General features: G+C 45.2%; 1 protein-coding gene across 1 annotated transcript in view; it reads right to left on the bottom strand.

Annotated features, from left to right (window-relative positions):
* The window catches only part of LOC147905481 (uncharacterized), a 97,532-nt gene extending 82,031 nt beyond the window's left edge, over positions 1-15,501 (bottom strand). The window contains exons 1-6 of the mRNA XM_087378583.1: positions 15,328-15,501; positions 14,729-14,809; positions 14,252-14,341; positions 12,160-12,222; positions 11,922-11,972; positions 11,714-11,809 (exon numbers count right to left, since the gene is read on the bottom strand). Of these exons, the coding sequence (XP_087234709.1) occupies positions 11,714-11,809; positions 11,922-11,972; positions 12,160-12,222; positions 14,252-14,341; positions 14,729-14,809; positions 15,328-15,501 (555 nt within the window). The remainder of the gene's footprint in view (positions 1-11,713; positions 11,810-11,921; positions 11,973-12,159; positions 12,223-14,251; positions 14,342-14,728; positions 14,810-15,327) is intronic.
* Positions 15,502-21,007: the final 5,506 nt, after the last annotated feature.

The following is a 21,007-nucleotide window of genomic DNA, read 5'->3' as shown; positions in this document are numbered from 1 at the left end:
TCCCCATGCTGGTGTATCCTGCTGAGCTCCAATCCAGATGCCTTTTGATTTGTTCCAATTGACAAGTCCCCCTGAGGCTAGGCAGAACTTGTCAATTGCATCCGCAGCAGTAGCAAGACTAAATGCATCTCCTCTGACTGTCAGTGCCGTATCATCAGCAAACTCAGTGTCCAGAAGCTCCTGCTCCTGCCGGATAGGTAGATGAAGGCCCAAAGTGCCATGACTGGTAGCCTACATAAAGTATCCCATAGCCTCCGCTACGAAAAGGAAAAGGTAAGGTGCAAGCGGGCATCCCTGTCGTACCGATTTGGATAGCTGAAAAGCCGGTCCTCTGCCTCCACAGACCACCATCCTGCTAGAGGAGTGGGAGTAAAGTGAGGAGACCCAAGAAATCCATCTATCATTGAAGCCTAGCCTCCTCATAGTGCCCTCCAAGAAACCCCAATCCACCCTATCATAAGCCTTCTCAAAATCGAGGAGAAGAACTGCAATCTCTTGCTGACTCTCCTTCGCCCAGTGAGTGGCCTCCCAAAAAGTGAAGATGTTATCCAAGATACTCCGATCTTGGACAAATCCTGTCTGAGCAGCTCTGATGATATCTGGTAGCATAGGCTTTAGGCGAAGAGCCAAGGTCTTTGCTAGGATCTTGTAGGCTGTCCCTAAAAGTGTAATGGGTCTCCAATTACGAAGGACTGTCTTGTCTCCCCCTTTCGGGATAAGACAAATCAAACCTGTGCATAATGTCTCGCCCAAAGATCCTGAATCAAGAGCCTCTGAAAAGGCTGAGAGTAGATGAGGCCCAATCGTATCCCAAAGAGCTCTAAAAAGAAGTGGCGACAAACCGTCCTCCCCCGAGCATCTGTCTCTGGGCAGCTCATGTAACGCATCCGTGATCTCCAAGAGTGATAGTGGGCTATCCAAAACATGACTCATCCTGTCTGAGACCATGAGGGGGACATGGCTCCAAATCTCCTCTCTGGCTCTGATCATCCCCTCGGTGACCGGATCGGCGGTGTAAAGAGTGGGGTAAAAATCAGAAGTGATCTCAACAAGACGGTGAGGGTCCGCCGTCTGAAAAGACCTAGCCTCATCCACAAGTCTACGAAGGCTGTCCGAAGAGTATCTCTGACCCACTGCCCTGAAGAATTCTCTAGAACATCTATCCCCCTTCTGAATCCAGAAAGTCTACTGAGAGTAAAACCTGAACTGGGCCCTCCTGCCCTGAATCTCCTCTAGTCTCTCCTGAGCCTCCGAAAGCTGCCCTCTAATGAAAAGAGAATGAGGAAAACTCTGAATCAATCTCTGATGTCTGGATACCTCTGCTCTTGCATTCCGATCTCTGATTTTGAGCTTTTCCTTCTCCTCTTTTGCCCTCAACTGGCAGGCCATGCTGACTCTAGCCAGAGCCCTCTCTACCCACAACAACCAGCCCTAATCCACAGGAGTGTCCACTGACAACCAAGTCTCTCTCAACTGTTCCACGAACTCTGTATCCTGAAAAACAAAGTCCGGAACTCTGACAGAGCCTGTGCTCTCCAATCAAGAGGTAGGAAGAATCTGTAATAGGACTGGAGCATGGTCAGATAAAACATAACCCGGGCGGATCCCAATCTGTCCTCCTCTGGCCTGACCCCAATGGCCAATATAAAACCTGTCAAGTCTGACCAAAGAAAGAGAGCCATGGAAAACCCCAGACCAAGAGAACTGAAGACTGTTTGCCAATTGACGAAAGTCGTCCAATCGAGCAGCATCATGAAGTCCAACATGCAAAACAAAACTATCCCACTCCACTCTCTCCCTGTCGGAAAGGCCACCCTCTGTCTGACCCGACTTGTCTTCAGTGAATTCAACCATGTTGAAGTCACCTCCAACAATCCAGGTGTCTGCCTGAGGAAGGGACTCTCTAAGCTGTCTCCAAAAAGCACGTATGTGAGCTGGATCCGTGGGAGCATACACATTAAGAACACCAACTGATGTGTTCTCAATATGAAGAATAACATAGCATGCTCTGCTCTCCACTAGTGTACCCTCTTGGGTGATCTCTGAGGCCCACCTAGCTGAAACCGAAATGCAAACTCCTCCCCTCGTGCCATCCGCTGGGCTCCAATAAGTCCGGCTCTGTCCTCTGAGTAAGGATCTGCATCTGTCAATCCTGTCTTGGGAGAGCTTATGCTCCTAGATAAGCACAATGTCTAGAGGGGACCCTGAGGAAATAAACCGAAGGGAGTCCCTAAGCAACTGCAATCTAGGAACTCCCAATCTACGACCATCCGCATCTGAGATAAATCTGCGGCTGTTCAGTCCTCTCACATTCCAAGATATGATGGACAACCTAGACATCGGATGGAAGTGAGGGTGTGCCAGTGGCAACGGCATAAAACTCTCTCTCTGACGGCTCAATCCAAAGTCGGTCTCTGATCAAACTCCAAATCTGTCCCAACTCATGTAAAATGGCTCCATCCAAGGGAATAGCACTCTGGCGTGATTCAAGGAGCTGAAAGTCAAACCAACCAGCACTCCTGGGCAAATCAAAGTCTCCCTGAATCTCAAAGAACAGAAACAGAAAGGCCCTGCCACCGAAGCCAGGTCGAAGAGTCCTAGGGCAAGAATGAATCTGCGAGCCGACAAAACGGTGAACCGATGAAAACTGAGTCAAGCTCATAAGCTGTCTAGCAATCTCACTGTCAAGTAACTCATTCGCTCCCCCGAGATCAAAAGCTACGAGCGGAGAAACGAAGAACATGCCCCTCTCTGGAGAGAGTAGCTAATCCCAAGTACTCCTCTACCTCCTCTGACCGTCGGCAAAACACCGGTACAAGTTCCAATCGAGTGAGGGAGTCTGTGATAACCCCTCGAGCCAAAAAGGGCCAAAACTCAACGGGCAGATCTCTGCCAACCATCTTGGGGTCAGGTCTAGGAGTCTGAAACAAGAAGATTTGACTAAAAGGGCCATGCTCTACATCCGCTACGAAAAGGAAAAGGTAAGGTGCAAGCGGGCATCCCTGTCGTACCGATCTGGATAGCTGAAAAGCCGGTCCTCTGCCTCCACAGACCACCATCCCGCTAGAAGAGTGAGAGTAAAGTGAGGAGACCCATAAAATCCATCTATCACTGAAGCCTAGCCTCCTCATAGTGCCCTCCAAGAAACCCCAGTCCACCCTGTCATAGGCCTTCTCAAAATCGAGAAGGAGAACTGCAATCTCCTACTGACTCTCCTTCGCCCAGTGAGTGGCCTCCCAAAAAGTGAAGATATTGTCCAAGATACTTCTATCTTGGACAAATCTTGTCTGAGTAGCTCGTCTGAGTAGCTCTGATGATATCTGGCAGCATAGGCTTTAAACGAAGGGCCAAGGTCTTTGCTAGGATCTTATAGGCTGTCCCTAAAAGTGTAATGGGTCTCCAATTTCGTAGGACTGTCTTGTCTCCCTCTTTCGGGATGAGACAAATCATATCTGTGCATAAAGCCTCGCCCAAAGATCCTGTATCAAGAGCCTCTGAAATGACAGAAAGTAGATGAGGCCCAATCGTATCCCAGAGAGCTCTAAAAAGAAGAGGCGACAGGCCATCCTCCCCCGGGCATCTGCTGTCTCTGGGCAGCTCATGTAATGCATCTGTGATCTCCATGAGTGATAGCGGGCTATCCAAAACATGACTCATCCTGTCTGAGACCATCTTGGGGACATGACTCCAAATCTCCTCTCTGGCTCTGATCAACTCCTCGGTGACTGGATCGGCAGTGTAAAGAGTGGAATAGAAATCAGAAGTGATCTCAACAAGACAATGAGGATCCGTTTGAAGATACCCGGCCTCATCCACAAGTCTGCGAAGGCTGTCCGAAGAGTATCTCTGACCCACTGCCCTGAAGAACTCTCTAGAGCATCTATCCCCGTTCTGGATCCAGAAGGTCTACTGGGAGTAAAACCTGAACTGGGCCCTCTTGCCCTGAATCTCCTCTAGTCTCTCCTGAGCCTCTGAAAGCTGCCCTCTGATGAAAAGAGAATGAGGAAAGCTCTGAATCTCAATCTCTGAAGTCTGGATACCTCCACTCTAGCGTTCCGATCTTTTTTCTGAGCTTTTCCTTCTACTCTTTTGCCCTCAACTAGCAGGCCATGCTGACTCTAGCCAAAGCCCCTTCTACCCACATCAACCAGCCCTAATCCTCACGAGTGTCCTCTATCAACCAAGCCTCTATCAACTGTTCCACGAACTCTGTGTCCTGAAAAACAAAGTCCGGAACTCTCACAAAGCCTTTGCTCTCCAATCGAGAGGTAGGAAGAATCTGTAATAGGACTGGAGCATGGTCAGATAAAACATAGCCCGGGTGGATCCCAATCTATCCTCCTCTGGATTGGCCCCAATGGCCAATATAAAACCTGTCAAGCCTAGCCAAAGAGAGGGAGCCATGGCAAACCCCAGACCAAGAGAACTGAAGACTATCAGCCAAGTGACGAAAGTTGTCCAATCGAGCTGCATCATGAAGTCCAACATGCAAAACAAAACTATCCCACTCCACTCTCTCCCTATCAGAAAGTCCACTCTCTGTCTGGCCCGACTTGTCTTCAGAGAATTCAACCATGTTGAAATCTCCTTTGACAATCCAAGTGTCTGCCTGAGGAAGGGACTCTCTAAGCTGTCTCCAAAATGCACGTCTGCGGGCTGGATCCATGGGAGCGTACACATTGAGAACACCAACTGTTGTGCTCTCAATCTGAAGAATAACATAGCAGGCCCTGCTCTCTTGGGTGATCTCTGGGGCCCACCTGGCTGAAACTGAAATGCAGACTCCACCCCTCGTACCATCCGCTGGGCTCCAATAAGTCCGGCTCTGTCCTCTGAGTAAGGATCTGCATCTGTCAATCCTGTCCTGGGAGAGCTTATGCTCTTGGATAAGTACAATGTCTGGAGGGAACCCTGAGGAAATAAATCGAAGGGAGTCCCTAAGCAACTGCAATCTAGGAACTCCGCATCTACGACCATCTGTATCTGAAATAAATCTGCGGCCGTTCAGTCCTCTCACATTCCAAGAAATGATGGACAGCCTACACATCTGATGGAAGTGATGGGATGCCAGTGGCAGCAGCACAAATGACTCTCTCTGACGGCACTATCCAAAGTTGATCTCTGATCAAGCTCCAAATCTGCCCCAACTCATGTAAAATGGCTCCATCCAATGGAATAATACTCTGTCTCGAACTGAGGAGCTGAAAGTCAAACCAACCGGCACTCCTGGGCAAATCGAAGTCTCCCTGAACCTCAAAGAACAAAAACAGAAAGGCCCTGCCACCGAAGCCAGGTTGAAGAGTCCTAGGGCAAGAATGAATCTGCGAGCCGACAATACGGTGAACTGATGAGAACTGAGTCATGCTCAAAAGCTGTCTATCAATCTCGTTGTCGAGTAACTCAGCTGACCAGCTTTCGCTCCCCCAAGAACGAAAGCTGCTTGCGGAGAAACGAAGAATGTGCCCCTCTCTGGATAGAGTAACAAATCCCAAGTATTCCTCTACCTCCTCTGACCGTCGACAAAATACCGGGAGAAGTTCCAATCTGGTGAGGGAGTCTGTGGAGACCCCTCGAGCCAAAAAGGACCAAAACTCAACGGGCAGATCTCTGTCAACCATCCTGGGGTCAGGTCTAGGAGTCAGAAGAGCTGAAAAAGGCTGAGCCGTCCTAACTCTACACCTGGAATAGGTGAGAGGGAGAGGAAGAATCTGCGACGAGATGCCTGTACGCAAGGGTGACTGAAAATCTCGCTCAATCTCATCTGCTAGGATCTCCCAACCCTCACGCCTGTCTAGGTACTGAGCGAAATCTGTGACCGCACTCGCAAAAAATCTAGATAAGCCAGGAGTGAAAAGCTGTGAGGACGAGGCTGTACTGGGAGGGGTGTCTGAGAGGACGCTCCGCATAGCAACAAAAGAAGGTACTATGCGATAGGGAAGAGAGAGAGGTCTCGAGGGAACCTCATATAGGCGCATGAAATCCTGGGACGGGCTCTGGCTTGACCTGTGTCATGAAATACCTCTCTCTCACTGGACTGCTATATAGAGGCATCCATCACCGTGTCCACAGCCTGAGCAGCCTCCAGCTAGATAACTGTCTCAGAAACCAATAAATGAACCTCCGGGGTAGAAGTGTCAAGAGTCATCAAATCCTGAGCTGCTGTCTCCTGCACAGTGTGAGGCCCTACCTGCAAATGGTCCTTTGCATCTCCCCTTTTCGGGGTCTCCTGCACGTGTGTCTCAACTCCCTGAGCTACCATCTCCTGCACAGTGTCAAGACCTGCCTGCGGATGGTCCACCGTATCTCCCCTTTCCGGGGTCTCCTGCACGTGTGTCTCAACTCCCTGAGCTACCATCTCCTGCACAGTGTCAAGACCTGCCTGCGGATGGTCCTCTGTATCTCCCCTTTCCGGGGTCTCCTGCACATGTGTCTGAACTCTCTGCCAACTGTGAGCTCGTACCTGGGTCTGCTCGTACTGCTGACTCTCCCTCTATCTCCGTCTCCTCTGAGCTCTCCGTGCTGGAGGCATCTCCAAGTCCTCTGAGTTCAGTGAAGGCTCCCCCAAAAAAGTCTCCTCTCGCTCTACTGAATGAGTCGAAGTAGGCTCAGAGACCCCTGGAGGTTGCTCGTACTGCTGACTCTCCCTCTATCTCTGTCTCCTCCGAGCTCTCCTTGAAATCTGTTCCGCTGGAGGCACCTCCAAATCCTCTGAGTTCACTGGAGGCTCCCCCAAAGGAATCTCCTCTCGCTCTGCTGAATGAGTCGGAGCAGGCTCAAAGACCCCTGGAGGCTGAGCTATAGGTTTTGGGTCACTCGGAGGATGAGATGTATCCGGAGTCTCTGATCGATGCCGACGACTGGGGCAATCCCTAATAAAGTGACCTCTCTTCCGACAGAAAAGACACTGATCAGGAAGACCCTCGTACAAAACCCTCTGCTGCATCTGGACCCCATCTTCAGTGGAGTACGAAATCAAAGTAGGCAAAGGTCGAGGAGGGGGGAAATCTGAAATGAGTCTGACCCTCGTAACACCTGCGCCAGTAAGTGACTGAGCATAGGAAAGTCTAGCACCTGAAGAGATGACTGTACCTGCCACACTAGCCATATGCTCGACAGCTCTGCGACAAGAGCTGACCTCATCAGGAAGTCCAGGGAAAAGGATCCAAAAGGAGACCTGTCGCGGTCCAGGAGAAGTAGAACTGAAGTGCTTCCGCCAAGGCCACAAATGGATGACTCTGCTCTGAAACTGAATCGGTGAGCTCATAAGTACTCTTTGAGCCTGCTGTGCAGACTGAAGGCCAAAAGAAAAGTACCCTCTGCCAAGCAATCAGAAAACCGTAACTGAGACACCCAAAGAAGCCATGCTGGTGTACACCCAGTCACGTAACTGTTGGCCTCTACCGGGTAGAAAGCCAATGATGTGTGTCGAACGAAAACCCTTCTCTGCTACCTCAATCATCTGCACAATGTCGGGAGGAAAAGAAACTGTGATTTCAATCTCCTCAGGTTCGGCGACGGGAGTGGCATTTGTGTCCTCCATTGTCTCAGCTTACGCTGTCCTGAAGGGAGGAGCTACCTCTGCTGAAAATACCCACCAAGAACTCGCAACCAACCACAAGTAAAACCCCAAAGAAACCTGTAAAAAGAATGCTTCGATCTTCAGCCTGCGTGAGATGCAAACAGGTCGCTCAGTGCTGAAGCAGACAGCTCCGCCGATGCGTGGAAACAGCCCAGGATCTCAGCTCCCCGGAACACGAGTCGAACAGAGTCCCGGAGAGGGCCCTGAAACTGCCTAACCTGAAGCAAGGGAGAGCGGGCAATCAGCAAGGGAGAGTACGAGCAGAGTACAATCACTTTTGAGAAACAACCCAAGGCAGAGTACCCTTATTGACTCCAAATACAATCATTTTAGAGTGACTACTCAAGGCAAAGAACCTTTATTGACTCAATAGAAACACACAGATAGAAGGGGGCCTAAAAGACCCAAACATCATCATCCTCCTCAATGGAGAGGCATGAGACTGCGGCTGTAAGCGCATGGATCTCTCCAGTGCTTCTTCTGGTACTTGGTTTTCTGTGACCAAGTTGACATGATGATCATCTTGTTCTTTAGCCTTTTTCTTGAAGCATTTTGCTTCAATGTGACCTTTGTGTTTACAAAACCTGCAAATAACATTTGCTTATGGAGGCAAGTGCTTGATCAGTAGGATAGATTATAAGAGATTCCTTATTGCGACGGTCTTTTTCAATAAGTAGGGCTACCATATCATCAAATGTGGTAGTGGCAAGCCTTAGTACTTCAAGGGTTTGTTCAAACCAGGAAACCCCTTCCATACTCTTCATAAGCACAACCATCTTGTCCTCATCATCCGGTGAACATTTGAAACTTGAGAGTTGGTGGACAAGAGATTGCTTTTTTGCCAAGTGATCACTTAGCAGATCACTATCTTCCATTTTCAATTTGTAGAAATTGAGTTTCAAAAACTTTTGAGTTAGTGATCTTATTACCAAAAAGACTCTCAAGGCGATCCCATATTTTCTTGGTTGTTCTCTTGAAGCCCACGTGGTGGATCAGTATATCTGCTAGGCAAAGACCAGTAAGAGCAATGACTTTAGCATTATGCTGCTTCCAACCTTGAGATCGGAGGATGAAGCATCGAGTTCATCATCTTCAATCATGTCCCAAACTTCTTCTCGCATAAGCAGTAGTTGCATTCTTGTTTGCCAGGTTGGGAATCCTTCCCCTTTGAACTTCTCCACGAGCACCGAATTGGAAGATAAGGAAGTCATAATGGAAAATGACTTCGTGAAGACGGGCAGCAAATTGAAATGAATAGCCAGCAATTATATGCCTTGAACTTCAGTAGGATAGCTCCGAATGCTGTAGCAGATCACAAGGTGCAGAACAGCTTCACAAATGCCTGCAACATTGGAGCCTAGGTGGTGGACAGAAGGCTGCAAGATGATGAATTTGCAGCAGCAGCAGCAACGGGCAGGTGCGAGCAGAAAGGCAGCGGGCAGGAAGGCAGCAAGTAGGAGGTAGTGGGCAGGAAGAGTGGCAATGCAGCTGCTGGAATCTGCGCAGGAAGGCAGTGGGCAGGAGGTAGCGAGCAGGAAAAGAGGGACGTAGTGGCTGCACGGACAGCTAGGAGCACGCGTGGTAGCACGTTGATGATGAGCACCTCCTCCAAGTCAGCTAGCAGCAAGTCAATGATGGGCAGCTCCTCCAAGTTGGCATCTCGATCTCAATGATGAGGCTAGAGCTTGAGGGAAGGGCCGACCTTTAAGAGAAGTTAGCTTCCATTTCCCGCGGGCTACCTCACTCCTAAGGTTTGCCCAAGGAAGGGAAAGCTAGAAAGGAGACATGGCTCTGATGCCACATGAAGGAACAGGAAGATAGTGGAAAGGAGGCAAGGGAGCTAGAAGGAAGGAAACATAACTGAAAATCGAAATGAAAGGAAATGGAAATGGAAAGAAAAGCAAGAACCAAAGGAAATCACTTACATGACCAAAAGCTCCACTTGAGTTGATTGATGTGACAAGTGAAAGTACAATACTCATATTGAGTGGACACACACACTCAAGTACCATATGTATATGGGATAACTCCCAAGATGCCACATGGCACTCTCTCACACAAAGACTCATGAACTAGTTCCTAGTACACACTAGAACATACTCTTTCACTATGATTCAACACTCTACCCTGGGTAGTCCCCCAAAAATGATTGTCTTGGGTGTTTACTCTTATGGTCTCATGTGAGACTCCTACCCAGTTCAGAGTAAGGGGGGGTGATGAGGGATGGTTCTCACTGCCGGTCACAAGCTGACTCGAAGTCACTATCACACGTGAGTTGTTGGATAGTTGGACTTCCTCTTTGCAGTATTGCGGTGGAGGGGGGATCGGTCTACTCCTTGCGTGTTGGGTCTCACACTCTTTGCTCTGAGGAGGAATGTTGGAGAAATAATAGTTAAAGAGTAAGTTCTAGTGTGTACTAGGAACTAGTTCATGAGTTTTTGTGTGAGAGAGTGCCATGTGGCATCTTGAGAGTTATCCCATATACATATGGTACTTGAGTGTGCGTGTCCACTCTATGTGAGTGTTGTACTTTCTCTTGTCACATCAATCAACTCAAGTGGAGCTTTTGGTCATGTAAGTGATTTCCTTTGGTTCTTTCCTTTCTTTCCATTTCCATTTCCTTTCATTTCTATTTCAAGTTATGCTTCCTTCCTTCTAGCTCACTTGCCTCCTTTCCACCTTCTTCCCATTCCTGCAGATGTCATCTGATTCGATTATGTGTGACATCATAGATGATAAGGCTCCTCTACCTATAAAATGAGCCACCATTATACTCGCTTATTAAAGCCAAAATTGATGCATTGAAGTCTTAAAATTTGGGCTGCATTTAGGGACACCCATGTCTGCTAAATGTGAACGTGCCACAGATCATCCCTGATAACCTAATGGATCTCCTATCACATAGTAGGTGCATCGAGGGAGCACTGATACGGAGGGAGATGATGATCGCTAGACATTCCCCCTGTGCATGGAACCATCTAGTGGCCTGTGAATGTATCTCTGTCAGCTCCTAGTTGCATAGAGAATGAGAGGACTCACCTCCCCATGGTAGCCACTGTCTGCCCGTCTCAGTCCTGCCATATGCCAGGACCCCTATCTAGGTATGTGATGTTATGAAATGAGAAGAGACAAAATAAATAAATCATGCATTTCACTTGTTCTTATCATTTGTATTTTTCACAAAGGCAAAGAGGTCCATTGCCATGTGGTTTTCAATATAACTTCTGATACCCCTGTAGTGACCCTCACGCAAGGAACACATATTCCCTGTCACACTAGCAAAATCTTCTTCCAACATACAAATAAATGATCTAGCATATTGACTTACAAATTCTTCCAAAGTCCAAATATTACAGTTTATACTCTTTCCGTGTAGGTGGATACAAACTTAACTATAAGACAGTGATAAAACATTTAACATTAGTTTTGGTAATAGGCTTAAAAACGTCCTAGGGCCTAAAAAATCACAGAAATTTTTTGACACATCAAGGATCTCTTTTGCATCCATCTCTTTTGGATCATGATATTTATATCTTGAAGAAAACTGTAGATTTTCCCCAAGTACAATTGATACCTTCATGATGCCCTATTCGATTCCAATTTTGGAATCAATTTTTTATCTTGGCCACCGCTTGTCCAAAGAGGGATAAAAATGATGGTGTAACCATGATGTATGTATTTTTCTTACCATGCCAATAATTTTCCCATGATGTCTTGATCATGTACATGGATAATTGTAAAGGAAATTACCAAACGGTTTTTTCCCTAGGAGAATAAAAAATTTGCCAAATATTCCTTATTTTCAGTGCTTACTATAAGATCATTTGTTTATCATGATGTATGATATTTTTTCCTGATGCCAATAATTTCCATAATGTTAGGATAATGTAGATTGACCATAAATAAGGAAATTATCAATTAAAAATGTAAATTCATAGGTTCGTGGGGAAAATTATTTTTCCCCAAACCTATGAAAGGACACTTTTACGTCCTGTAGTGTTAGCAACCTAGTGTTAGCATCCATTGCCTGATAAATAAACCAAATAGAAATTGCTCACTAAGGAAATGAGAGGACTGATCAAAGACAAATATCTCCACAATCATTCTTTAAAGAGAAACAACATAAATGACTACCTTGGATGAATTAAAAGAGACCCTTTTCCCATCTCTCAAGTTGCAAATCACATTAGTTTTGACTTCATCCTCTTCTTGCAACCTTTTGAGTGCTTCCTGGAACCACACTACTATTTTAGCACAGCTAGAAGAAAAGTAGCATGACCACACGATTGTATTCTATATTTTGTTAAAAACCAAAATCAATATATTTCCAACTTATTCTCACCTGCATACTTAATGCAAGATTATCCATTTTTTGAATGACATCGAGCTGAGGCTGCCCTTCAAAAAGGCACGTGTGAATAACCAAATAAATGTTTAAAGACAGATGAAGGGACTATTTTAGCTCATTACCATAGCCCTTTTGAAGATGGAATTGTAAATTCGAACTCAAGAACTAAAACTAAGTTTCCTGGTTTTCTTTTGGAAATGAAGACATCCAGAAATTAAGTGTAAAGCCCTACACAATCTTCCTGGCCATTCATTCTCTTCTGTAAATTGTTTGTTTTCTCCTTTAGATCACATATCTGCAAGAAAAGCAAACAAACAGCATACTTCAAAAGATAGCTACTAACTTGCCAAGCATACAATGCAGACTCAAAACCCCAAATCCATTGAGGACACGGGAATTCATCTCAATGAAAAGCTCAGTTTTGCTGTCCACTTAAATTCATAACCTTCAACAAATATATGTACTCATGAATTGTAGGGATTGAATTAGTGTTCCATTCATAAACTCCATCATGCATGGAAAGCACCACGTGCTGTAACATCCTTACTTATGCCATCAGTTAAGCACAAAAATATTCTAAAGAGAATGGGGAGGGTACAGGACAAAAAGGAAGTAGTGCTTAAAATCTGGTCTTGGAAGGAGTATGCTTCGCAACAGACAACTCATGGGGTTATAAAGTGGGGGGGAAAAAATTGGGCACGAGGAGCCGTCCGAACAAGGTATGCCCGCTAACACTTTTGAATCATCTTTCCAAACGGTTGAAGTGAACATCTCATCAGAGTTCGTCAATATGCTGAGGAAATAATGTCATATGTAAAAAATGGGTCTTCTATATTGGACCAAGAAATTTGATGAGAGATTGGAGGTTCAAACTCTAGGTGGAGATAGTATGCAATAGCATGGAGCAAAGAAAAACAGCGGGTTAACCACAGTGGAAGAGGAGTAGAAGCTTATGAAGGGCTGTACACTTGGGAACAAAGAGCACCAAGTGAAGATGCCCAAGATGGAAAGCCCCGAAGATCACTATTAGCCTCAGCTGAGAAAAGGAATCCCAATGGTCTTGTCTAGAGGTGATTATCAGGACTTGGAAGACTTATCTAATGTCGGTAGGCAACAATACTTAGCTTACAAAGTGCTCCAAGAACAAACCAAAACCGGAGCCTACATGCACTCAGAAGTCTGAGAATTATTTTCATGACGATCAGATCGGTAAACTGCACCAACCTTGCACACAATGGTTGCTCTAAGAGCGCATTTGCACACTTTGTCTATACAGGCTGGCGCGCTTGCAAAGCACTGGACAAATTGGACCTCTAGGAGGGAAATAGCAGTCAGAAGTATGTGAATCAGGGACTTTGCCATCCTTCTGGCCTCTGGGTGGGCCTGGCCGATGATTAATAAAATGGTAATCGGAACAGTGCTTGTAGTGTTATTGGACTATTTGGAGAATTGGGGGGAGAATGCTATGTGGCAATAATCATCCCACATATGGTGGATAGTGATGCTGCCTATCGAATTGCAGCAGTATTGCTACATGAAGATGCAATTCTAGTGCAGAATTTGGACTAGATGCAATTTTGGGAAGTTTCTGTGCAGGTGTAAATCTTCTGCATGAAATGATCAAAGAGGAAGCATATCCTCCAACAGATACCTGAAGCTAACCAAATTCTAGTGCAGAATTTGGACTAGATGCAATTTTGGGAAGTTTCCGTGCAGGTGTAAATCTTCTGCATGAGATGATCAAAGAGGAAGCATATCCTCCAACAGATACCTGAAGCTAACCATCGACAAATTAGATATTTTCTTCATATCACTGCATATAGCAGGCTACGTTTGGTCTGGGTTTGTGTTATCTTACAGTTGTAAAGGACATTAAGGGAAGGCAGATGGGAACGCCAACAAAAATTAGTCTCTATCCAAGATATCGATGAAGAACCAGGGAAGAGGTGTATAATTGGAACAGGTGGCCATTGGGAAACCGATATTGCTCTATCAAAGGCTGAAAGTCACCAGAACATCTGTCCTACTAGGTCCACAGCGTGTATGATCAGCATGCAACTCAGTTTTACATCACCACATCTTTGAAGGCAAAGGTTGAACGGATCCTCAAGAAAGATGACAACTAAAGAGGAACATCTATTTATGCAGTCCACAAGCTCCACAAAGAGACGTGTCAGTCTGAAATAAACACTAACAATTCTAAGAGAAGATAACAGGTTGGAAATTTGCAGCACTAAACACAGCAAAAAGATTCAAACATGACTAAAAGCAGCCCAAAGAAATGCAGAAGATACAATGCTTATCCTGCACTTCTGTCACTTCACCTGGGTCTCAAAGGATGATAGCTGAGTCGAGACTTTCATTAGCCTGCCCACTAGTTTCTTCACATTAGTTTTCTTCAAAGCTCCAAAAATCTGCCAGAAGGATGAGCAAATATAATTACACAAAAAGGCATCACAGTGAGGAAGAGATTAGTACAGAGATTAGAGCCAACTTGTAGTCAGACTCTTTTAAGGAAAAAGTGCCACAAATTTCTATAAAATGTATGAAATTTTCTCATTCTTCCTGAGCTGATTCAAGAAGCCCCATCTCGCCCGTAAGTCTCATCATTGTAACATAGATAATACGCTTATTTGGAAATTATAATTAGACGGACCAGCTGCCATGTATTCAGAAAAAGAAAATTGCACGAGAGGATTTCAGAACCGCGTATGTGTTTCGAACTGCGATTTCAAATGAGTGAAGCTTTGTGATCAATTTTATGAAGTTTCGAAACAGGAGTCGAATGAATCTCTTGCAACCTGTCTACTGCTGGATACATTTACGTCGTCCTGCAGGCCTTTGATAATTTCCTTCAGAACCGTAGTAGCATCCCCAGCTGCCTGCTTATGTCCATATAAGATTAGGAAAAAGCAATCAAGTTTGACTATAACTTGAAGATATGAGCATTTGCATCCATACCAAAATAACCAAAAACTTCAAAAGGTTGCATTCGGAAAACTAGGGGCAATTCAGCTCAAGTCCCCCTTGGAAAGAAATTTGGAGTTCACATCTTGCAAAGATGAAGAGTTTCGCACTGACAGTTACGCACGCGTCTTATGAACTCAGTTTACCAAATATGCATTTTACAAGGGAAAGGGTCACCAGTCTACTCAAGCAGGCAGATACTATGAAACAGCAACGCTACATCACCAGCGGAAGCCTTTGTCCAAGGGAATTCTAAAAGAAATCATATTGAAATTTCGTCAAGGACGGGCAAATTTCAGGGTAAGTCGGAGTGTGAAAGTCTTCAGAAAGAGGTAGCTTGGATTCTTTGGGCAAGCAGGTGATAGAGGACGGGGTGCCTGACTAACATACAGCTAGGGGGTAGCAGATGGGATGGGGGGAGGGGAAAAAAGACCTTGAGGATGTTGTTCCAGGCGGAATCGGTGGGGAGGAGGGAGGCAGTGGAGGAAGGTAAAAGGGAGGAGCATTTGGAACCGATGCAGCAGAGGGGAGAAGGGCAGTGCTGTTGCTGTTGCTGCTGCTGCTGCTGCTCAGGAAGATGATGATGCTGGTGGTGGTGATGCGCCATGACTGCCAGAACGTGAGTAGCCATGCACTACCATATGATTTTGTTTTTGTATTTGATTCATCAACCCAAGAAACGAACTAAACGGAAATTTGAACTCTCCCTTAACTGACATTTGAACTCTCCTCCTTAACCGCATCCTTCCCTAGAGCCAACCTTGGCTTCCCATTCCTTTGGCTCCGTTCACACCACCTCCCCGCCCCGCCCCGCAACACATGTGGCCGGCAAACGGTGGAATGAACTTGGGAGTGTCGCGAGCCTCACTTTTCTTTTTCTTTTTTTCTTTTCTTCTTTTGGGGGGGGGGGAAGCCTTTGCAACCTCTGGATCGTCCCTCCTCAATCGAAATTTCCCTCACACCTTCCTCGATCAGGCCACACTCCTTGGTTCTCCAAGCCTCAAAAAAGAAGGGCCTCCAAGTCCTCAGAGCCCTCCTTGGCCATTTGATATTCTGCAGAGCCACATCTTGACCATCGTTGGTTGGCGTCGGAAGGGAACGGTGTCCGACACATCCTCCCACCCAAGGGCTGGCCACCCTTAGCTACACCAATCGGAGGCCTTGGTGGGCTTTTACAGCTAATAAACCAAAGCGTTGGGGGGGGGGGAAGCCTTTCCAACCTCTGGATCGGTCGTCCCTCCTCAATCAAAATTTCCCTCACACCTTCCTTAGGCCACATTGCACTTGCTCGAGGGCAACCAATATATCCAATTTTGCTGACGTGTATCTCGGAGGAGGAAAATCACAATGGCTGAAAATTTTGCTATCCCCGCATACTTTCAAAAATTTTCACCTCCCACCCTGCAAATCTTTGAATATTAAAGTGCATCCTCCTCTTGTCACCTTGCAAAGTACATTCTCCTCCCGCTGCCATGCAACCTGCCCCGTGTAGAATCAACTCGACGTGATCTTGTTCTTTTGGTTTCGCATTATCTTCTTACTCGGGTAAGTCATCTTCTATTCTTTGCTCACCTCACAAGCTAGCTGATCTCTATTCCGGTGGTGGTTCACTGATCATCTCCATGGCATCAATGGTGGCAAGATGTAGCTCAAGGTGCACCTCGTCATGGCTTACACGAGAACCAGATAGAGGCTACGGGAAAGGAAAGTTGAAAAGCTTGATCAAGGCACAAGAACCAGATTGCGAGATGAGGAAAGAAATGGCACATTATCGAAAGGGCAACGAAAGGCACTTTTGCAATGTTTGCAGAGAGAGAAACAACGAGAAGAAAGAAAACTCCTTTTAGAGAATCAACAAGAAGCAGTTGTAGATGAACACATTCGATCATTGCCATTGGAACGAAGAAGACGAGCTATGGTCTCACATTTGATGGGAGCAGTTGAGGCCATAGCATTAGGCCATTTAGGTCTCGAGTCTTTACAAGCTTTAGCCTGCACCCTAAATTTTATAGAGTGACAACCCTACCACTACTTTAGGAGATGCATGCCCAAGAGACGATGCTCTCTAACCTAAGAAATGGCCTGTAGAAAGTGAAAGGTGTGCATAGATTAGATCCTCTAGCTGTAAAGAGGGCGACATTGGCTATGTTGTTATGTCGAAGATGTTGTCAAGCAGAAGGACCAACATGGCTCTAGCAGATGGATGTAGAGCAGAAGCAATAATTGATGTGTCTCGTAGTAGTTAAATTATTTAAGTTTAATTTTTGGGCTGGTTCAGGTCATATACCAGTCAATTTCCAAACCAGGCTAGCTTGGACTTATGTGATTGTCCTAAACTAACCTGGTGGTTGCCAGTTGGGAACATCATGCAATATATCATTGAGCTACTTCAAGTAGTTATGTGATTGTCCTAAACCATCGTGGTTGAACAATAAATAAATAAATATATGCTTTTGCAACCAAAATAATTGATGCCCAGCTCGGTGGTTGAAATTCCTGTGTTTCCTACTAGTTAAATTAGTTTATTTTACTAGTAGTTAGTTTAGTTTAGTTTGATTTTTGGGTCTCTTAACCATCGCCTCGTATCTTGAAGGAATAGATTGATCAAAGGCGGGCCACTTTTAGAACTAGTGACAGGCTTGGAGGGCTGTGGGGACTTCGCGATTCGTTTAGGACAAGGGAGATGTATTCCTTGGCCCACTTTCCACTGTGGAGGGAGGGGGTGACTTTATCCTAGAGGGAGGGGGTGACTTCAGAGGGCATGCATTGCGAGGGACATAGTTGATATTAGTCGATGATGAGGCCTATCATCTATACAATTGCCTTTTCTTGTTTGTGACCTTGTCACAGCTCCCAACACTGCACTGATCGAATGGGTGTGTCACCCTCCCCTTTTATGATGAGCTGATGCACAACAATGTACTATCTACTAGACCTCAACTTCATGGCTCTAAAGCTTGTGATCACAACGAAAAAAGCTTGTGAAGACCTTTGTAGTCACCAAGGAACACTGCCATCTGATCACTGTCTCCATGCAACATCTAGTTCTTTCTCTAGAACTGCCAAGTGTCCACAACATGCTCAACCCTCTAATCATATGTGATCTCTTGCATGTTCCAATGACCAAGTGTCGACCAACAAGCACCAACCAACCATTGAGCAACTGTCTCACCTTAGTCTTGCTACCACTCCTAGGAGGATCACCTCTCTAACATCCTCCCTTGATCCAATAGGAAGTCAATAATAAATCTCAACAAAAATTGGCTCATTCCTACCAGACTTGTCGCCATTACAACTAAATCATTCAAACAAAATTAAAGCCTCATAGCTTCATGAAACAAAGGACATCATAGTCCACACAAAAAACTCTTGAGCATTGTAGCTCAATCACATAGACTCTTCCAAGAATCAAAGCTTAGTGTTTGGCATCGTAGCCAAGCCTCAAAACCATCAAAAAATCAGACGCCCTAGTCGAGCACGTCATCACTCACTAAACCGACCATCTCCTCTAGCGTTGTCTCCTTGGCTATGCATGCCTTATGTTTTTCCTTTCTTGCCTCCTCGTCTTTCTGCTTCGAGTCTACTTCTTGGCACAAAATCTCTCAATGTGCCTTGGTTTACCGTAGTAGTAGCATGCACGTTTCCTCTAATCATATTCTTTCTATCCTTAACAATATATGCAGCATCACCAGGAAAGAAACTCCCCTCCCGCTTCTCCTCACTCATAAGCAACCCCACGCAATCGATGTATTCTAGTTCATCATACAACCTGAGGATACATGCAGTCTCATAGAATCTAGAAGGAAGACTCTTCAAAAATATAGCTTTTTGATCCTCATCCTTGATTTTGGAGCCAAGGTCTAGAAGTTTATTCAGTAATGCTTGCATGTGGTTTAAAAAGGTTGCCAAATCTTCATTGTCATTCATACAAAGATCATACAACTATTGCTTCATATTTGCCTTTGAATGACGCATCTTAACCCAGAACCAGGCTTCAAGGATCGCCCAGTCCACAGCTATTGACGTTGTGATCTCAAGATGATGAAAATACTCTACTCCTAGGGCTCGTCCCATCATTCCAATAGCCCTATTGTTTTCTTTCCTCCATACTCTTCTCCCTAATTTCCTGGTAGTCGGCTCCTTTGTACCAGCCGCAACTCCCTCCAAACCTTTCTGTATAAACCATAATTTAGTAGATAGCTACCAGCTTGCAAAATTCATGTTAAACTTAACAATTTATGTCTCTGTCTTCTTTAGCGACTCCATGACATTGTCTTTAATCTATCATGCACAAACAATTGAGAACACACAGTAGCCAATACTTCTAACAAAGTTTTGGAGTGTCGATGTACTTTGCTCCTTAACTTCTTACTCTTCCACGCTAGCACACGACCATCGAGGTTAAGACTGACAAAGTTATATTTTTTAATTTTGCTCATGATTATTTTTCTCTGGATCCTCAAAACCATGCTCTGATACCAAATTTTGGAAATCGGAATGAATATGCAATCCTCTCTCTTGTGAGATCCACTCCTCACATATACAAAGAAAGAAACACTCAATAAGCTATCATGTAAAACGATCAGATGTCAAGATAGAGCCCACAATTAACGTCTATTATCATTCATAATCTATGCCTCAACTTGACTAAGTTTTTTGGATTATTACAAGCAAAAGACGCGACTATCAACCCTAGTTTTCTTATGAGCAGCTGCACAACAATCATTGATCTATTAGACCTTGACTTCACGGCTCTAAAGCTCATGATCATGACAAAAGGACCTAACTAATTTATGTGAAGACCTTTGTAGTAGCCAAGGAACACCACCATCCAATCACTACCTCCATGCAACGAACAAAGTTTTGGAGTGTCGACATACTTTACTCCTTAACTTCTTATTCTTCCACGCAAGCACATGACCATCAATGTTAAGACTGATAGAGCTATATTTTTTAATTTTTCTCATGAAATCTGCCTTTTACTTTTATTTGGATCCTCAAAACTATGCTTTGATACCAACTATTGGAAATTAGAATGAATATGCAATCCTCTCTCTTGTGAGATTCACTCCTCACATATACAAAGAAAGAAACACTCAATAAACTATCACGTAGCACAATCAAATGTCAAGATAGAGCCCCAATGTTGTTATTAAAGGATGGTTCTTGAAGGCCTTGCCTAATGGCATCCTTGCCCCCTTCCGTTGCTATCAAGCTTGTGGAAAAACTCCTTGAGCATGCCCCCTTACAAGAGTTCCTGAGGGAGGCCGTGAAGATGGAATGGTCCGTGTATTGATTTTTGCACCATCACACCTTCAAACTTCCAATTGCACAAGAGAGGAGGGCTCATCAAAGTGGGAGAATCTCAATAAAGAGTTGGAGTAGATCAAAGAAGGACTTAAAGAAAGAACAAGGGGGAAGGGTCCCTCATCCTTTCAGACTTAGGTCAGAAGTGGACTGTGGTGCACCGAATGCAAAGGGGCAGGTCATGGTCACTAGGAATTCCCCTTGAAACTTAAGGTACCCACTTCCTCCTCCTTTTGCACCTTTTGTGAAATTCATGGATAGGATGCCTTTGAGTGTCACTATTTCAAGGGGTTGAAGAAGCTTCTACCTAAATATTCTAGTAGTGAGCCTCTAGTTGCTGCAGTTCAACGAGCCACACAGGCCACTTATGGCCTTGTACCTGTCATCCCTACTCCCTTAAAAGCATCAAAGCCACTTAACCCTCCTCCTACTATTCCACCTCCCCTACTACCCAATCCCCTTTTGCCTCAAGCTTCTATAGCTAGTCAGATTGGAGCCCCATACTTTTATCCCAAGACCTATTATACATCCTTACCACATCAACCATGTTGACTTGGGATGCTGGTTCACCTCTACCAACCATTGGGGAAATCTCTATTGTAGTGATCTTTTTTGTTGCACCGTATACAAGAGGGTCCTCCAAATGACTCTGTACAATCATCTTGGTAGTGGCCGTACTCTCCACATCGATAGCACATGATAGGTCTTCAAAGGTTGGTTCCTCTACGAGTGCCTCCCCAGCCTCCTCAAAAACCACCTCGACGACCCCATTGATAGACGTTAATTGTGGGCTCTATCTCAACATT

Source organism: Dipteris shenzhenensis, chromosome 1, assembly GCF_047967505.1.
Source record: "Dipteris shenzhenensis isolate YYH24624 ecotype China chromosome 1, Dip_SZ_1.0, whole genome shotgun sequence".
NCBI lineage: Eukaryota > Viridiplantae > Streptophyta > Polypodiopsida > Gleicheniales > Dipteridaceae > Dipteris > Dipteris shenzhenensis.
The sequence above is the reverse complement of the archived record's forward strand: the minus strand, read 5'-3'. Positions and strand labels throughout refer to the sequence as shown.